The sequence below is a fragment of the Anguilla anguilla genome, chromosome 13, assembly GCF_013347855.1.
Source record: "Anguilla anguilla isolate fAngAng1 chromosome 13, fAngAng1.pri, whole genome shotgun sequence".
Lineage (NCBI taxonomy): Eukaryota > Metazoa > Chordata > Actinopteri > Anguilliformes > Anguillidae > Anguilla > Anguilla anguilla.
The window spans coordinates 22,732,956-22,752,891 of NC_049213.1; the positions used below are offsets into that span (position 1 = coordinate 22,732,956).

General features: G+C 45.9%; 1 protein-coding gene across 3 annotated transcripts in view; it reads left to right on the forward strand.

Annotated features, from left to right (window-relative positions):
• Positions 1 to 19,936, forward strand: part of LOC118210664 (filamin-B) — a 74,472-nt gene that overhangs the window by 17,913 nt on the left and 36,623 nt on the right. For all 3 annotated transcript variants that reach the window (XM_035387027.1, XM_035387025.1, XM_035387026.1), the window contains exons 2-9: positions 11,128 to 11,376; positions 11,730 to 11,827; positions 12,342 to 12,489; positions 14,691 to 14,809; positions 15,291 to 15,365; positions 15,986 to 16,148; positions 16,299 to 16,499; positions 19,350 to 19,487. In XM_035387027.1, coding sequence (XP_035242918.1) covers positions 11,128 to 11,376; positions 11,730 to 11,827; positions 12,342 to 12,489; positions 14,691 to 14,809; positions 15,291 to 15,365; positions 15,986 to 16,148; positions 16,299 to 16,499; positions 19,350 to 19,487 — 1,191 coding nt within the window. The remainder of the gene's footprint in view (positions 1 to 11,127; positions 11,377 to 11,729; positions 11,828 to 12,341; positions 12,490 to 14,690; positions 14,810 to 15,290; positions 15,366 to 15,985; positions 16,149 to 16,298; positions 16,500 to 19,349; positions 19,488 to 19,936) is intronic.

The window sequence follows — 19,936 nt, forward strand, 5'->3', positions numbered from 1 at the left end:
CTGACTGCATTGTGTGGTGGTGCCTGTTGGAGCGAGCGATGCAATGCACGGTGCGAGCTGCGGTAGTGTGTCGAAACGGGACCCTCGCTGCCGGGAGGGGCGGGAGGTGACCCGACCGGACTCTTAATGGGGTTGGAGGGTGAGTCTCTTTGTTCTGCAGGCCCTGTCATTGGCTCCCCCGAGGAGAAACTGCGGTGATCTCATGGAGCAGGAATTCGGTCGGCTAGGTACAGGGCCGGTATGCCCCAGATAGCCAGTGGTGGTGTAATGAGTGCGAGTGTGTGTGTGTGTGTGTGTGTATGTGTGTGTGTGTGAAGATGGGGAGGGATTGGGGCCCTGCTGTAGCTGCTGCTGGAGACAGGGAGCCCTGGTGCCTGCCTTTTTAGGAGGCTTACTTGCACACATTCACGCACACCCATAAACATGTGTGTAAATGCACATGCCCACATGTATACATGAACCTGCACAAACACACATGTATACACATGCACTGTACACGTTTGAACATAAACACATGCTCCCATGTACATGCACTTTTTCTCACGTGCGCACGCATACTCAATCACATAAATTCACATGCACACACGTGCACACTTATGAATGTATACTGCGGTCTGAAGCCAAAGACCAAATAATACTGTAAAATTACTGGCTGATATGATATATAGCTTAATGGAGGGGGCTCACGGGGGTGTGTGGGGTCTGGGGTGGGGTATTCTGTTTTTACAACGGTATCGGTCTGTCGAAGGAACGCTGACTTTCTCCGATAAGATCTTGTTTCATGCTCGTTCCTTTCATATGTCAACACCACAAAATTAAAAGCATGCCTTGTGTTGAATTGCTTTTCCGAGGATACGCGAAGTTCACAATCATTACCGCATGTTTTCTTTGAATGGCAATTAGATTCCGCTTCATTGGTGTAGGGGAATAAACGGCTAGCAAGTAATTTCTCGTTTTTAAAACGACCAAAGCCATCTGATGGTGTATGAACATGCTGTAGTCCCCCAGCCTCGATGCCAGTGTGCACTGCCGTCCTTCTCGCGCGCTGGCATTGGCCCACGCTTCGGTCCTTTCCCGTAAGTAAGCCTAATAACATAATCATCCGGCGCTGCGGTGGTGTCTACACGCTCGGTTTGAAAGCAGACACGTCTGGAGTGCTGGAGATGATAATTAACATAATCAGTTGATTATTTCCATCGGGCTGTTGCGTTATGACATCAGCCATGAGGCAATGAGAAAAAATGTTGAGTCCGGTGCTGGATCGATAACGCGGTTTAAGAGAAGAGACTGGCGCAGTCTGTGTGCTGTGCGCTACTCTGCTGTGCTGTGCTGTGCAGTGCTGTGCGTGTGCTGTGCAGTGCTGTGCGTTTGCTGTGCTGAGCTGTGCTGTGCCCTGCTGTGCGTTTGCTGTGCTGAGCTGTGCTGTGCTGTGCCCTGATGTGCGTTTGCTGTTCTCCCAGGTGTGGGGAGTGAGGAGGTGTCTGCAGCCCGGGCCTGGTATGTGGGCTGCGAGTGCTAGCGAACGACAGGCACCCTGTGAACAAAGGATAGGCTTTGTATTCTTTTCCCTTTCTTCAAATACTTTCCGCATTTCTGACCTATTTATGGACGCGTGTGAGGCCTTCTCACACAAACATATGCTGCTCTATTCTCTGCTGTTGCCACGGCGACGGCTCTCTTAACGCCACTGTGCGACCTGTGTCATCGTCGGGGTATTTTTCGGCAGTCCAAAGGGATTGGGCAAAGTCTTGTGGTTTGATAATTTTCTCGTTATTAAAAAAAAAAAAAAAAAAAAAAAAAAAAAAAGAAACGGAAGCTTCAAGCTTTGAATGTCTGTAGCTGTGGTGTGACTGGTCCCCCATATGGCTGTGCTGAGTGGAGACCAATCCTTGTCTTGGCCAGCCACAATGGGCCTCTTTGCTAATTCCTATGAGTGCACGTGTTGACGCATTCTGACCACAAACGTGGTGACGTAACCACAAGCATTGTATTCATCACCAGTATTTAAGGAGGCCTGCAGACATATATTATTAACAGTAACTATTTACTTATTTATCTTCGTGAATTAGTCACGTTCAGAAACCACGAAGTAAATAGGTTTGATTAATCAGGGAGATGGAAAAGTGACTGTTTCATTCCTTTGCGGTAATAGGCCTACATTTTTACGGCTAATGTCCAATATGCTGCAGCCATAAAATGTACCCCCCGCTTCCTTTTGGCATCAGTTTACAAGCCCTTGAGTTTACATCCTGTTGACAAGCCACAGGTGCATCCAGAGCATGTTTGTCCCTGTGAATCTGGGTTTTTTTTTTTTTGGAACAAAATGAATTGCGTTCCGTGTTTGTACTGGGCATACAACTTTGTCTTCCTCCATAAAACCAAGAAACTGGATTAATGATTGAGTATGTGCATGTGTGTGGAGTGTGGTAATAATCCCAATAAGGAATTTCCTCATTGTGGATTTATTTTTAATACATAAATAAAAAAAAACATGTGGGTAAAGGGTGATCTGCTTCATCTCAAAGTTTAATACAGTGTCACTGTGGACTTTTACATGAACACAATTCACGATGGAGGGGGTGACGTTAGTGGATCTGTACATGGGGAATTTGACATTACCATGCATACTGTATGTGAGACGGGCGCCATTTGACATTGACCCATAAGGAAGTGAGGCTCCTTCTGGGATTTCTTCAGAAGGGAAGTGGACTGACTACTTGGCCAGGTTTGATTGTAATTGCTGTGTTGTTGTTATTGGGCCCTTCTAAGTCGAGCTGCTTGCTTTCTGCACAGTGTGATTGGCACAAGAAAAATCATCCAGTTCCCTCAGGGTAGCCTTGAGCTGATTCCTGACCAGGCAATGCAAGGCGGAGAGATCTGCAGGGAGTGCTGGCCCGATCCAGTAAGCAGCATAAACAGCCGCTTCGGGCCCCAAGACTGCCAGGATCCCCCCTAATTATGCTAAAATATGTATGATTCATAGTGTTGGGTTTGGGGGTGGGTGGGCGCAATCAAATCCTGCTCAAGAGCCCTTAGATGCCAGGGCTGGTACTGCACAAGGGGTCTTATGCGTTCCTCACTGTCCTTTTGCTGCTGGCTCTCCGGCTGCAGAAGTGGCCCTTTGATTGGCAGAATTCTTTTCTCCACTAAGGTGTTGTTCTGCGGGGATTTCATTCTGTGTTTTTGGCCGCACTGCATTCCCCACCGCTTGTCCTCGGTTCACGCTTCGCGCCAGTGGGATGGAGTAAGATTTCTGGAATGGTGATGTGGGAGTCTCTGCAAATTGTTTTATAATCCACCCCCCTGCCTGCCCAGCGCTCACACTCTTGTAAAATTCTTGGAAGCCGTCGGTGTGGAAAGCACAGGCCTCTGCTCCTGGGACACATTGCACATGATCATGGCCGCTTTCCTAAAGGCTTGTCCAGGCCTGTAAATCAGTCTGTTTTTATTTTTTTTATTTATTTATTTTTTCCTAAAAAATATTTGACCGAGTTCTGAGATTTTGGGGAGGGGGGGGTGGTGGTGTATGTCTTTCTTCACTCGATCCTACTTTTCTGCCATTTAGGCTTTTGAAACGGTGCCAAACTTACAGGTGCTTCTTTTGAAAGGCGGTGTTTTCCGGACTTCTTACCTTTGGAAAGGGTGGGGCTGTACATAGATTGCATCTCCTGACTTGTTGTGTCTTTGTGTGCAGTTCTATGTGCTGTACCTTGACTTGGTTAAGTCTCATATCAGTAAGTTGTGGTTCTGCAGGGTTTCGGGTCTTACCTGTTAACTGTCACTGAACATTTTGACTCCTGGGTGTGAGTAGCTGGCTACCCTCATCCTTGTGTGGAACTATAACCAGTGTCCTCACTCTTCTCACCCCCCCCCCCTTCCCAAACAACTGTATCAGACTTCATTATTACAATATGCAGGTTTCATTTTGCACGCCAACTTGTCTTTACACGTTCTCTCTTGTTATCCTCAAGCAGTGAGCTTTGTCAGGTTTAGCAGCATTGCAGTTTATGGCAGTGAGTGATGTAACTAGGGCTGGGAACATAAGCAATCTTTCTCTGACAGGTTGCCTTCAGTGGCTCAGCCGTAGTCGTGCAGGAACTCACATCAGCAGTACGGGTTTAGTTGTGCTTTCTGTCACTGGAGGTTCAACCCCCTACCCCGCCTGTTCTTGATAACTGTGTCTGCCAAAAATGGCTCTTGTTGATTTTGTTAAAAGACAAACTGAACATTACAGACTGTCTGGAGGTGACAGGCCATAAAGGGGATTGTGTCATGGACAGAAACAGGTGTTTTATGAAAAAAAAAAAAAAAAAGCGGTGAGAACTCCTCTTCCCTGCAGGTTTTTTTTGTGCTCACCTCTGCCTTAAGGAGTCTGGTGGTTATGCCCAGAAGCAGCAGAGCGGTTTGCTCCTTTCATCTTAACATTTAACATTATGCAGGCATGCACTCACTCACACACACACTCACGCACACTCACTCACACACACACTCACGCACACTCACTCACACACACACACACACACACACACACACACACACACACACACACACACACACACACCCACGCACTCACACACACTCACACACACATGCCCAGTGTTGTTCACATGCATATACTGTAGAGAGATGAGATGCCTCTCAGCTGCTGATTAAGATTAGATCGCTGAGATTAGGGCTTGCTTGTGAATGGAAATGGAAAGCCCTGGAACTTGTATATGTAATCCAAGTCGTGAAACTATTTTATTAATTTTTTTTCTGTCGGCAGCCAATCAGTGGTTTATTCTGTAATCGTTGTCTTCATTATTGCTCTGTTATTGGCCCTTTTATCTCTGCTAGAAACTATTGAACTAGTGGCTATTGTCCAAATGTGTGTCCAGTTTCGCTTTCGTCTGAAACCCCTCATGTAATCTCAGACCCGTGTTCTCTGCTGGCCTTGGGAAACGGCTTTAGGAATGCGGTAGGTAGGCAGGCACCTTCAGAGATAAGAGAATCATTGTCTTGGAACGGGTCTGGCTGTCCTTCTGGTTTCCAGTATCGCTGTGGTATCTGTAGGTTGTGTGGTTTCCACAGCAACATAAACTGATAAACAAGCCTGAGTCAGGAATTCCCCCTTCATTATCCTTCTGCCTTTTTTTTTTTTTTTTTTTTTAATGAACAGGTTGTGATCTGAAATGAGCACCTGAAGGTAACGTTTCGTTTAATTTCACAGGACGCACTAATCACACATCCTGTCTCTGGGGCGGGGAGCGGTAGGACAGGTGTTTGTGCGTGCGTTCTTCAGAACATCTGGATGGCGAGGCTTTAGGCGGAGTGCTGGAATAAGCAGAGAGGCTCAGTGGGGAAAGGGTTGTGTCACAGCACTGCGCAGTGTACCAGTCTCACTTTCTCTGAGGCCAGTCGCTCAGCCGTGCCTCTTCCCTGTGTTCATGTGACACCTTCTGCCGTAGTGTTCTCTGGAAGGTGTCCGTGTCTCTTTACCAGGGAGGGAGCAGGTATCAGCATGTTCTGCTATTTCAGTGTTTATTCTTTTATTTTTCTGAAGGCATTTCCATATGTAGCCCTGTGTTGGGCCTGTGCACAGGCAGGTGTGGTGAGGTGTATTAAATGGACCACTCTTCATAGTTCTTTGTGGAACCTTTGCTTATTTCAGGCTTTTGCAATAGGGCTTTTGCTTGTCGTCGCCATTCTGAGACATGGGCGCGGTTCTACAATTGGGCTTGCCCAGAATCATCCTGGAGTGCATGCGTATCTGAAGGTGGTGTGTACTGTACAACCACCTCCCCCCTCCCTTTTCACACACGTGGGAGAGGTTTGCTTGCCCTGTTGTCTGTGGGATTCTCTCCTGGTTAGGACTTCAGTGGGAGTCCTGATCCATGACCGCCCTGAGGAACGATCGCCTCCGTCTGACAGCTCTTCTCCAGGCAACACCGTGCCGCTGTGATCAGAATGACCCGATGAAGCCCCGTTGTGTTCCCGAGCCAAAGCTGAGATATAGGGCTGGCCAGGAATTTTAAGGAGGATGAATAGGAAGGAACAACAGGACTAATTTATCAGGACAGTTGTACATTCAGCAGATGAGTAGGCTGTCTGGTATGTAATCAGATGGTTTAATCTGTCTAGTTCTCACTTTTATTTTCCGTTTCTTGACCATTGTTCCCCTTTTTGTGAGATGTGGTCTTACGAAGGTAGTGGGTACATCTGTTTTTTGGGATCCCTACCTCTTCAGTGCTGGCAGTTCTGGCCAGGGTACAGCGCTGTTTTTCTTTTTTTCACTTCTATTTGCTTTCCTGCTTTGATTTTTTCCCCTTTCTCTTGTAGGTGTGTGAAGCTTGAATGCAAAGTTTAAACAAAAGCTTGTAAAGGATGGAAAGGGAGTGATGAAGTGGCCAGACACCAGGGCTTCTTCTGGTGTGGGAAAGTGCAGAATTTGGAGGCAGACACAAGTTTGCTTAATGGAAGTAAACGGTGCATATTTCAGAGGATTTTCCCCCCCCTTCATGCCACATAAACCACTCCTCCCCAGCTGGGATGTCCCGCTATGGAACCAGCTCACTGTTTATTTATATTTTCCTCTAACTTTCTTTTTGATTAGTTATTTTGTGGCAGTAGTGAATTTGCTAATGAGTAGCCTATAATGGCTCAGTCAATTTTTAAAAATGTATTTTATCATTTGTACTTATTTGTAATTATTTCTTTGTAACCATAATTTTTGGCCTCATTTAGTCATTGGGGTTATCATTCCTGCACATGGGGAACATATCAGAATGTACCATAAGGCCTACATTACACGACAACACCTATCATAACAGTGTCATAAAGATTATTTAATAGTTTTGGATGCATAGATGTGTTGCAGAAATTTTCCGATCAAAATTGGAACTAAAATTCACCCGTACGAATTTCAGTGTGAATTGTCCCTGGCTGTTGGGCGGTTGACAAAGGCAAATACAGTAAGTGAAGCGGAAACTGCTCAGTGTGTGACAGGCCTCTCCTTTCCACCCAATTAGGACTGGTCTGCCACGGGATGTGGGCTATCTCGCCGTGGACACACTTTGAAAGGGGCTGGTGGAGGGGGGCAGGAAGCGGGATTCCCTTTTGGCTCTGCCCCCGGAGTCCGGAGGAAGCTCCCTCCCTCCCTCCCTCCCTCCGCCTGCTCCCCACTTCAGGCGTGCACTCATGATGCCGTGAGATCCAAACTCTCAACAGTTGTGCTGGCAGCTCAGAGGAAGTACTGTCAGAGGAGTCGTGAGGAGGAGGAGGAGGAGGAGGAGGAAGAGGAGGAAGAGTTAGATCATTCCCCCTCTTTTTCCATTCAGCCTAGAGTCTGTGGGGGCTGTTTAGCGTAGAGTAAATCAGGGACTGTTGAGCGTTTCAGATTACTGTAATATTGGTCATTGTAACATCCAGACTGCAGTTCTGCAAGTGTGGTCCTAAGACTGAACCCTGACTGGGTGTGTGCTCTTTCCTGTTTTTAGTGTGTGTTGCTCTTAATTTGGTGGGGTCCAATTAAAATTTTGTTGCATTGATTTTAGTTCTCTTCTGTTTAGTTATTCCCTCTTGGGGGTCATTGAGCTTTGCTTTTTTTACTCTGCTTTTTTAACTCTCTCTAAAATACTTCTCTCTCACACACACTCTCACCTTCCCTCTCCCTGACACTCTCTATTTCTCTCTCTCTCTCCTTCAGTCCCTTTCCTCAGCTGACCTTTTAGAACAATGGGGTTGCCATGGTGATAACCTCGTTCTTCACAAAGTTTTTTTGGACTGCTGATGGGATCTGTGTGCCAAAGCCTTGGAAGGGGGAAGGGGGTGGGCAGGAGTGCTTGCCCACACAGGCAGTGTACATGCCCGCAGACACTGGCTCTGCCACACAGGCCATGCTAACAATAACAGCCTCCCCAGTCACTCACAATGTCTGGCAGTGTCCTTTCAGAGTCTTTACAAAAGAAAAGGAAAAAAGAATCTTAACGGGTGGTTAATTTAAAGTCTGATGTTTGAGTTGAGGGTGTTTATGCAGATTATAAATGTCAAAGGAAGGTCCCCAGCCAACGGCCGCATTCCACTGGCGCGTTACGGGTGTGTATGAATGTATTACCAACCTTCACTGGTCTCAGTTGCAGCTTTTCTTGTTTTAAGCGGCAGTAAATTCCCTAAACCTGCCTGCCTGTACTCTCCAGGCCTGAAAAAATGAAGGCACCAGTCACTACAGAATGGGAGGAGTGTGGTTTTGGTAGCGCTCTTGAATAGAGGTTGTGTAAGTCTAAATTACTCTGAATTGTATGTTTGAAAATACTTGTAAATCGTTCCAGCCTGCTGTTATGTCAAAACTATTTTGTGTTTTGGGGGCGTTTCACTCTGGCCTTTGAAAGATAACATACCTTCTACATGAAATGCAAAAACAAAAAAAGAAAACTGTTGCTTTAGTCTTCTGTGTTGTTTTCCTCCAGGGTTTTTTTCACCTTTCTTTGCAGTTGCGTAGATTGGTGAGGCTTCTGCCCGGTCTCCTTGTCATTTTTTGAAATCTTTTCAAGAGCTTTCCCAAACAACATATAAAGCTCTCCAAAAACATTGCACGCTGCTTTATTCTAATCTGGAAATGCAATGCAACATTCACTGAGATGAATCTCAGAAGCTTCCGAACAGTACCCATGCAATGAAAGCAAAGCCACAAGATTTAGCGAAGCAGTATAGTGAGGGGGGGGGGGGGGGGGTGGACTTGTAGACATACTCTGACACTGTGCACTGAAAAAGCTTTTTAAAACATTCAGCGTCCTGGAGCTCCAGGAGTATCCACAGGTGTGTTCTGTCCTCGTCCCAATCAGCAGCCAGTTTAAGACTTTAGGAAATGAGGTGTTTGGATCCTTTCAGTCAGTCAATGACGTACATTAAACACCTAATGGCTAAAACGCACGAATGCAGTGGCCCTCCTATATTTGAGTTTGAGACCCAGCTAACAGGGATAAGGCGTTGGTGTCTTCACCTTTCACATAGCATCCAGAAAAGGGCTCCATAGAATCCGGGAAGTATAGCCAAACGATAACCACGAGCTACCATTAGCGTCGGCCTGTTTCTTATTACTGACGTATCCTGTGACTGATGGAGCTGGAGTCCTATCTATCCCCGTTTTATCACCCCTGCCCGGGGATCCCTGCTTTTAAGGGGCCTCCCGGGCGGGACCCTCGCAGGGCGTCCGGCCGACGCCCATGGAAAGATGGAGTTAGCGCTGTCTGGCGGCCGCGCCCCTGCTCCGCTCCGTTCAGCCCTGGCCAGGGAGTTCCCAGCTCTGACGCTCGCGCCTGAGAAAGCGCTGGGCCCCGCCGTCCCTGCGCTGTCTGGACGGAGTGATGTAAATCACATGCAGGGGGTCAGCGCTCGCTCAGCACGGGCCCGCCTCCCATTTGGACGGCTGCCGGGACCGTATCTCACACTCCCTCCCGCGTGGAGTTTGCGCTGCCGAGCGTTTCCCCCTCTCCTCCAAGGAGTCATTCTGTCTCAAGCATTTTCCCTCAATGCGTTTGAGGTCAGCTCCATTTTTGAAGTCACTCAGTTGAGGAAAGTAATTGAAATTCAATGAATATATAAAATATCTCACAGATCATTATGGGCTTTTCTCAAGTCATACATTTATATTCATTTCCTCAACTGACTACATTTAAATGGAATTGACCCCGAATAAAATATATTTCTGAATTGACTGAACTGAAATTAATATTTACCCATATACCCTAGGAGTGTGTGCATGCGTGAGTGCAACACATACTGCAGTTAATGCTATACTCAGAAATGAGTGTCCGTGACTCAGCCAGCGGCGATGGTTATTTTTACTCTGTGCCGTCAGGACCCTTGTTTTTCCTCTCTGGTGATCTTTCACGTTTCCTCTCCTCTGGGTTCGGCGCGGCGTGCAGTATGTATCTCCCAGTGTCGTGGGCCGGAGTTCAGCTATGCGGCTCATTGTTTTGCGCTGGCTTTCAGGATGTTTGCTGGAGATCGCTGATAGTGGCACACAAAGAGGGAGGGGTGCACGTTCGCACCCTTGCAGCCTGTGAACAGGATGAGGGGGCGGGGCGTGGCTGTGGGTGGAGCCCAGCTCTGAGCCCAGCCCAGCATCCTGCACTTGGAGTGGCTGACATACTGACGGACAGAAGGACAAACGGATGCACACAGATGAGAGGAATGTTTAGAGTGGAATCTTGCACACACTGTTCTGTGCAGCTCCTAGGGATGCAGATGTGTTCTAGAATGCTCCTGGTGATTAATAGTTCATGGAACATTGCTCTGAAGGGGGTAGCTTACGTTGCGTTACATTTCATCATATTGAAATGGCAACAAAAGTGATTCTTCTTGCAGAGATGTGCGTAGTTGGACTGGAGTGTGTCTGTCTGACTTTGCATTAAATTACAACCAGCCATGAAGAACCATGTGTTTTGTCTGCTCTTCATGAGCATGTTGGGATTTTTGAGCACCGGTCCAGAAATGTTTCTGCATGTTGTCAGTTCTTCCCTTCGGTTTTAAGGGAATTTAACATCTGAGTCTGGCTGTAGATGGTATGTGACATCACACAGTACTGTGCACCGTGGTTGCACAGCAACAGGCGCGCAAAGAATAGTAAGACTACAAAAGGTCATGCTAACCACCTCTTCACAGTCTACTAATGGATGCCTTTATTAAACATTGACGTGTTGCTGCGGAGTGACCCACTAAAAGGGCATATGTTGAGTCAATTTAGTCAATGAGCGGTGAAAGGCTGCTCCAACAGCAAAAGCAAAGAGCATAAAAAGAAAGAGCATTAAAGTTAAAGTACTTTCTTTAATAGAGTCTAACAACTCTTGAGGAGTATTGGTGGTGCAAGCCAATTGGAAAAAAAACAAAAATGGTGCTACAGGCAATGCATTTTGTCCATAGACTGCTGAATCAGGCTGAATAAGCTCTGCATGTACACAAGTTGTTTTAGCCTGTCTTTTTTCTGCCATTTTCCTTTTTTGGTGTTCAGTCAAATTAAATGTTCTCTACAACTTGAATTGGAGAGCAGTACCTTGTTTTCAAACAGAATTATTCATGGTCAAAGATTAGGGGTCAGAGGTTTCGGTGTAAAGGATCAGCATCCTTTGTTCCTCTCCCTGTCCCACGCAGACAGCAAAGCCATCGTGGATGGGAACCTGAAGCTGATCCTGGGCATGGTGTGGACCCTGATCCTGCACTACTCCATCTCCATGCCCGTGTGGGAGGATGAGGACGACGACGAGGGCAAGAAGCAGACGCCCAAGCAGAGGCTGCTGGGATGGATCCAGAACAAGGTGCCGGACCTCCCCATCAACAACTTCAGCCAGGACTGGAGGAGCGGAAAGGCGCTGGGCGCTCTGGTGGACAGCTGCGCCCCAGGTGAGCCGGCCACCGCCTGGCCCCGGGGCACGCTGGCGGGAGGGGCGGGTCTGCAGAGCGGGCTGTCTTCTTTGGCATAGATGGTTTAGGGGAACTCGACTTATAGCTCAGTGGTTAGATTCCCAGGTGTAGGCTACTGCAGTAAGTTACATTACCTGAGGTACATTACATAATTGCTTTATGAAAACATCCAGCTTTACCAAAGGATTGTTTGTATATGGAAAATAAGCTGTATAAATGGATAACAGCTTTGGGTACACGCCTAAATGTGAACAAGTGAATATGTATTGTCTACACAAGCACAGTTTATAAATAAGGTGTGTGCGTTTGTGTGCGTTTGTGTGTGTCCATAGGCCTGTGTCCTGACTGGGAGACCTGGGACACGGTGAAGCCGGTGGAAAACGCCAGTGAGGCCATGCAGCTGGCTGATGATTGGCTGGGAATCCCTCAGGTGAGCCTGAAGCACTACAGCGTGCTCAAGAGAGTGACGTACAGTATCTGTAATGCTTGAGTCACTTTTAGTGGATGTCTTTTTGCACACCTCATTTTGACTATGATCTACAAACTAAGGTGCAGTTGACTGTATGCTTGCTGTGAAGGTTGGAACAGATGAATGAATCAAGAATAGCTGTTGTATTTGCCTTTCAGGTGGTTACTGTGCTTTTAAAAGTCAATTTGGAATGCAGATTAAACACAGATTAGTTTTTGCAAATAGAAAGTTGGGACCCGCCTTGCTGTGTGATTGAAATGTCCAAAGAGGCCACACCTCAGCCACCGGTCTTTTGCCTGGCAGCCTATGTGCTGAGTCTGCTCTCAGTGAATGGGGTGTGGTCACCGTGATATGAAGTGTGTGCTTGCGAGGTGCGGCAGCCATAGACCAATAAAAACCTGCCGTAGAACACAAGAGTCTCCACAGTGATGGTGTTCTACCCTTTACCCCAAACTGTCCCTCTCGTTTTGTCTAGGTCATTGCCCCAGAGGAGATCATTGACCCCAGCGTGGACGAGCAGTCTGTGATGACGTACCTTTCACAGTTCCCCAAAGCCAAGCTGAAGCCCGGGGCACCCCTCAAACCAAAACTGAACCCTAAGAAAGCCAGAGCATACGGTCCAGGTATGATGATGATAATTTAAAAAAAACACTCATAAGAAAAACAATAATAATCATGATGATAAGTGACGACTAATACGGGCCGCAGGGTGGTGCAGTGGGTAGCGTGAATGTGTGAGAGAATGGTGTGTGTGCCCTGTGATGGATTGGCAACCTGTCCAGGGTGTATTCCCGCCTCTCGCCCAATGCATGCTGTGATTGGCTCCAGCCGCCCCCCCCCCGCACACCCCACCCCCCACGACCTTGACGAGTAATAAGCAGGTTGGCTGATGGATGGATGAATTGAACTGCAGTAGCATACTGGGTTAAATACAGACAGTAAACATCCCACACAACTTACAATTTATGCCTTGGGAGCAAGGTGTGTAGGCTATTAAACCTGTTGATCACATAAATGAATCACTTAAGTGCTGAAACTCACCAAAAACTAGCAAACCATGTGGCCCTCCAGGACTGGAGATCCGTAATTTCACATATTTGATAAATTACCTGGGAATGAGAAAACCAATTACAAATTTCAGCCATCTGATAGCAATTATGGTCAAAAAATATCTCCAGTTTTGGTGTCACACAGTAACATGCAATAGAATGTTTTTAGTGTTTCCTCTAGTGACAGGTTTACCTCTCCACCTTCCTTTCCCTTGTGTTAAACACTGATTTAAAACAGTGGGTACTATTTCCAAACAAGAGGAACACCGCGACTAATGAGGCTAATCTACGGTTTCAGAAGTGTTTCTGTAGCCATGTAACTTTTGTTTATCCAGTGACCTTTTGTTTAGCTTCTCCCCATGAGAGGTTCCTGAAAGATGAGTGTAAGCAGACTCAATTGGTGTTTTAGAGCACTTTTTTCTTTAATTTTTTAAAGCATTGAGTAGTGATCCTTGACTAGGACATTTATCGAAATGGCATTCTGTGTATAAGCCATGTATGGGCACGGGTGTATGCATACTGTATTGTTGTGAATGCACATATATGCTCCGATCTGTGTGTTTATGTGCCCACATGTGCCCATGAGCACTTGCATATGTGTGCGGGTACAGTATTTACATATATAGAGGCTTTCTCTGAATTCACTGCTGTACAAATGCTTTGGCTCTCCTTTTGGTAGGAAATGCTTGACTGAGAGATCTGGCTTAACTGGCCACCCAAAGTCCTGACAGTAGTCCAGGCTGCTGCAGAAGCTCATTATTTTGATAAGTGAATCAATCTCGAATGACACGTAAAGTAGGGAGGAAATTACAGCCCATGCAGACTCTTGCCAAAATAATCACTGTGTCCCACTGGCGTCCGATTGGTGCTTGATTAATGCTAATTTACCTTTAAACAAAGGTACTAGTTAGTCTGGAGAACCATCTTGCACACTCCGTTGAACTATAGGAAGCAAGTGAAAGTGACAAAAGCATTTACAGCCCTGACCAATATGGGATTTTAATTGAATTCTTAACAGTTAAGTAAGGTTAAATACTGCCAGTGAAGTGAGACAGTTTGACTCATTTCAAGATTTGTCAGTGGTGTAAGAAAATTTCACTTGTTTCATGCTAATATTTTCAATTTGAGAGAAAAAACACTTTACCTAAGTCTGTAAGACTGGTAGTGAGTTTAACACATTTATCAGTGCAAGATGGTTTTAAAAATGGAATCTCCTTTTTTTTTTTTTCCTCACCTTTTCGAAATTTGTGGCCAACGGACATAACAAGGATTCTTCCAATCCCTATGGGCACACAATTTAAGGGCCCTGGAACACAATATGAGGAAGTACCTGTTCCTCAGCAACAATGGAGTCCCCATCTGATCTATATCATTTAATTAGAGATGTGGAAGACTGTGCAACACTGAGGGCACATTATTATCCATCGTTTAGAGGAGACTGATTTGATTAGTTTTCCGTCCTGAATTCACATGCTGTCAAGCATGAGTCTCAGTGCTTGCCCTCCCTATTTCCCCCTCAGCGGGAGGAAGTGACATATTATCTCATGTTTTCTCTTTCCAGTCTTCCGCGTGCCGTCCAGCGTGACTGATGCTTTCGTACTGTATTTTCCCATAGAGGGAACACTGCTCTGCGTTTTGCTCATCCAGAGCATGGTGAATCGCCGTCCCATCATGCCGTGCGAAACTGCACCGTGGTGGCAGGGACGTGTCTTATGCCCATATGCAAACGTTTATTTTGTTTTTTGATCCACCGTGCCCCCGTGGTCTGTCCTCAGGAATTGAGCCGGTGGGGAACCGGGTCCTCCGGCCAGCGGTCTTCACCGTGGACACCTTCAGCGCCGGCCAGGGGCAGGTGACCGTGTACGTGGAGGACCCCGAGGGCACCAGGGAAGAGGTGGGTCGTGTGTCAGGCGCCATGTTTGGGGGCTCGTCCTTCAGGTTTTTCAGGTGTCTGTTCATGTTACTGGTGACACCATTTCAGATCAGATGGTGGATTCAGTCATTTCTGGGAATGAGTCGGAATTCAGTCTCTGATATAGGAACGTGAGCGTCGTCTCGGGCCACAGCAGTTGGAAAACCCCTGAGTTAAAAATGAACAGACGGTTGCCTGGGACTTGTTTAGACCCTCAGGTTAAATGTGTCATTGGCTTTCATGACTGAAATATGTGTTAAATGATGGTTCCTCTGTAGACTGGCAGGGCAAATGTAGCGGTTTCCTTGGAAGTAAAATTCTTACGCTGTTATTTTTACCCTTTATAAAAGGGAGATGTCATGAATTGTAAGGCAAATTTTCTTAAATTGCCTGAAGCATGTGTTACAGTACGAACATATGGAAATATGTTTCAGGCTGTTTATGGCTCTTTTATACCTTACAGGTGAAAGCTGTTCCTAATGAGGGCAAGAAAACCTACAGTGTGACCTATGTACCCAAAGTAATGGGCCCTCACAAGGTAGAGTTTCTCTATACTTTACAATATAGACATTACCTCATGGTCTAAAGTTCAATGCTCAAAGGTCAGATCTCTCAGCATGTCTGTGCCTCAAGTCTCACTACTTCAGATACATGCTTTAGGTGGGTTGTCTATTACTAACCTTCATTTAGCTAGCTTCATTTATCTATTTTATGGAAGGCCTGGCCAAACTCACATAGCTTATGTTTTTTACCATACAATAATTTGACATTTTTCTGACACAATTTAGAATTATGATGATGATGATGATAGTAGTAGTAGTAGTTGTAATGTATTTAGGTCCTTATTAACAATTTTCCAAAAAGAATGCACCTGGAAATAAATAAATAACAATAATGCATTAAATTAAAAGGAAAACAAAAAATATTGACCGAAAAGGTGCAGGCTGAAGCTTTAGCTTATTATACCTACCCTTTTTACATAACATATTCTAATAGGCAACCCTTTCACAACTGGGTTTAGGCTGTACAAAAACAAAACAAAACCGAAACAAAAACAAAAGTTCCAGACGTTTCATACACAATACTGATGATTATGGTGATGATGATGATGATGATGATGAAGCTTGCTCTCTTGCGTGCGCTGTGTCCTGTTTACAGGTGACGGTGCTGTTTGCAGGACAGCAGATCCCTAAGAGTCCTTTTGAGGTGAATGTGGACAAAGCACAAGGAGATGCCACCAAGGTCACTGCCAAGGGGCCTGGGCTGGAGCCTTTGGGCAACGTTGCCAACAAACCTACCTACTTTGACATTTACACAGCAGGTCTGTGTACACGCATATGCATTATTGCATATTACAGTTTTTTTTAAATGAACTGGTTGTGTACTGTCCTCTTTCTAAGTAACATTCCATTTGCAGCAGCATTGCTCTAGGGTTGATTGTCGCTCAGTACCTTCTTCCATCTCCTCACAGGCGCTGGTGTGGGTGACGTGACGGCAGTGATCAAGGACCCCCAAGGCAGCAACGACACCGTGGAGGTCATGATGGAGGACAAGGGGGACAGCATGTTCCGCTGCACCTACAAACCCGTCCAGGCTGGGCCTCACACCGTCACCATCACCTTTGGGGGCATCGGTATCCCAAAAAGCCCCTATGCTGTTACCATTGCCCCAGGTATGCTACCTGTCCCTTCTCCATGTACAAATACCCCATATATTAAGTGTCTGATATTGGTAAACCTCCTGTTTCTGATCACTGGCTGCCATTTTGTATTTTTAAAGTCAGTGTTGGACATATGCAAGGTGTCCTCAAGGCTCGTACATTAAATTAACAGGGTTATATTCAAAGGGATTGAAACTGTAGTTCAGCCTTTCTGTAGCTCAACCTCTTGCTGTTTTGTTGCATATTAGGGGTCTTCCTGTAGTTTTTTTTCCCTATGGTTATTTGTTACTGCTGACTAAAAACAAGAATGGAACATAAGGACTTATTGTTTGTGTGCTTTTCTGGTCCTAGAACAATACATGCCGGTAATCAAACTGCTTCTTTTGTACTCCAGGCTACTTCACACTCCTTAGATATAAATTGCTTATGAAAGCAGCTGTTGTCAGCCAGCGTGGTCTTCCGCCGTGTTTGGCTGCACTTACGTGGGTAGTCTGAAGCCAGTTCCTTTGTTGCGGTTCTGTGATGTGTGAATGATCCTATTTCACATTATCACACATCATTCTCACACTGTGAGCCCTCTCCCAGAAGTTCAGAGTCTGCACTGTGAGTGCTGTGGAGCCAAACAAGATATTTAGGACAAGCGCCATCCATAGAAGCTTCAGTTTTTCCTTTTTTGTTTTTGAGTTTTATCAGTCCTGACTCAGACAGTGAGGAAAGGTAAAGGCGTAATCCCACACTGGCGACTGAAACGGTGGCTGTGAATTCCGGGAGTTGTTTGCAGACTAGCTATTTCAAACGGTTTTCCTCACTAGGTGAATTTCCAAATCTGTGGGATTTTGAAAGCTAGTGTTGACTGTGGGTGTCTATGGTTTCCATTGTGTGTTTAGTAGCCACTCCCCTCCTGGGTTTGGTCACATGGTCTCAGGCCTTTTTATCAGGTGTGAATGTTGCATGACAGGAGTCACTGGAGCCAAGGGTCTGGTTCCTGACAGCTGTGGACATGAAAGCCCTTTGAAACGCCCCATTCCCGCTCCCTGACACAAGTTTTCCATGGCAGGCAGCAGGAGGCCGATTCTGGTTACTGGTCTTTTTTAGTTTAAATATTGCTTCTATTTGATTTTCACACTAAAACTCCATTTCTATGGTTAAAATTGATTGCTTGTTTTACTTTGTTTATGAGCAAGATGAAACAGAACAGCCATTATTTGGTTGGGAACAAGCTGGCTCAATTTTTTATTTTTATTTTATTTTATTTTTTTGTATTATCTTGGATTTAAACTCACCCAGCCTTTTAAAGGCTGTAACGCAAGGCTCTTCCAAGGGTCTTGTCTTTTTGGTGCCATTAATGCCATTTTAGTTCATGGATGATAAGCTTCAGTATGTCCAGAGTCATCACATTTTGGTTTTGGGTTTAAGTTGAGCTTTATTGTGTCTGTGTGTGTGTGTGTGTGTGTAGTAATCAGATGGTACTCCAAGGTGTGGCTTCTAATTGGTTTCTAGTTGGTGAAGGCAGTTTGGAGGTGCCATGTCCCCTCATGTCTGTTGTGCGGATGGTGGGATTTCCATCCTAAAAGGCAGAGACTGAAGCAGGTCTTTACCAGGACGCTTGAAGTACTGATGCAAAGCTCCTTGCCAGAAGGGTTCACATACACACGCCCACAGGTCTGGTCTTTTTTGGAGACCAGACCGGAATTGGAGGAACGTCAGATTAATAAATTCATTCATATATTTTGAGCTGTGCAGGAGAGAACAGAAGCCCCAGTTACTCAGCTGACACAATGTTGGATGAGATTTTCATGAGGAGGCATCGCCAAACTCGGCAAACACCACGTTTCTACACCTCTCTGCGCTAGCCTAGCAGAACTGGCACTGTTCACTGATATAGAGTTTCTTCAATTTATCAAAACATGTCTGCTCTGAAACGTGGTAACCTGAAATGAAGGGAGAAGTATTAATCATACCGTAGATGTGTTTTCGTCTTTTCATCAGGTCTGTACCGTATTCAAAATGGCTGTAACCTGTTTCCGTGTTGTCAGGGTGTGTGTCTGCTGCAGTGGCCACATATGTCTGATGAGGCTTTTAAGTTTGACCCCGAGTTTGAGGCTGTTTCCAGAATGAAGTAAAGCAGTCAGACTATTTTTGGACCATTGTACTTCCAGCTTCTTTTTCTAGGCAAATGATCACTTCTGAGGAATTGAGGCTTGGAATGTTCTATTTTCAGTCAATTCAGGAAATGAATTAAAATTCAGCTGATGAACTTAAGATGGCCAGAGGTTTCTGTGGTGGCGGTAGTCCCATTTCAGGACTTGCCAACTTCTGCTCTGCATTATGTAATTACTTCACCCATTCATGCACATGATATTTTATTTTATTTTATTATACATGTCATATAGTCATGAGTCAGAGCTGATATCTGCTTTTGTGTCCCTTTATAAAGCACTTTACTGTTGGTTAGTCTGAGTGAAACAGCACTTGTGTTTTGTAGCAATTGGTCAGTTGATCCAGGGTAATTATTGGAAATGAAACCTGCATATGCATTAGCCCCCCAGGAATGAAACCGTCCGTCTCCCTGTGGGGATTTTCTTTGATTCATTAATTGTATGTCATTGAATTTCCTCTGAATTGACTCGATTTGAAAGGGATTGACCTCCAAGTCCCAGTGCTATCACAAGACTGGGCTGAAAATATTGAAATATAAATTACAGGGATACAAAGAAAGAAATGCCGTGGGTCCAGCAGTGGTGCCCTGAGGTTTGGTCTTTTAGAGTCTTAATAAAAGCCGTCCATGCATGAGCTTGATTTTTGAGACTGTTGCAGCGGTGGCCATTTTGACTCCCCCGGTGCTTTGCTTCTGTCTCCCAGCCTCCAACCCCAACGGCTGCCGAGCCAGCGGCCGAGGACTGCAGCCCCGGGGCGTGAGGGTCCGGCAGGTGGCCGACTTCAAGGTGGACACCCGTAATGCTGGGACCGGGGACCTGAAGGTGGCCGTCAAGGGACCCAGTGAGTTATTGGCCTTTTGTGTCTGTGTTTAGAAGATCTTTTTTTGAGCAGTCGTGCCCTCTCCATTACAGTTCTTCTCCACCTTTCTCCCCCTCCACGGCTTTCTCCATTCAAAGTCCCTGACCAAGTACAGTGCCGTGGGCTGTGGATGTTCCATCCTGTAATACTCTAGTTGAGAAGCAGAGAGGATGTAAGGAATGCAGGAGCTGTGGATCTGGTGAATCTATAGTGTTTGTGGCTAAACCCCCTGCAGCAGCCAGTTTAGTGTAGTGTGTTGGGGTATTTTATATTTGGCCACTGAATTTAGTCCCTACCTGGGAGTCTTCCTGCCATGGCTCTGCATCTGGAGCTCTGGGGAGGCCTCTTATGGTTATTTTATTTGGGGGGGGGGGTGCTCCTGTGCTGGGAGTTCTGAGAGGATGACGTAGGCTAGGACCTGAGTCAGCACG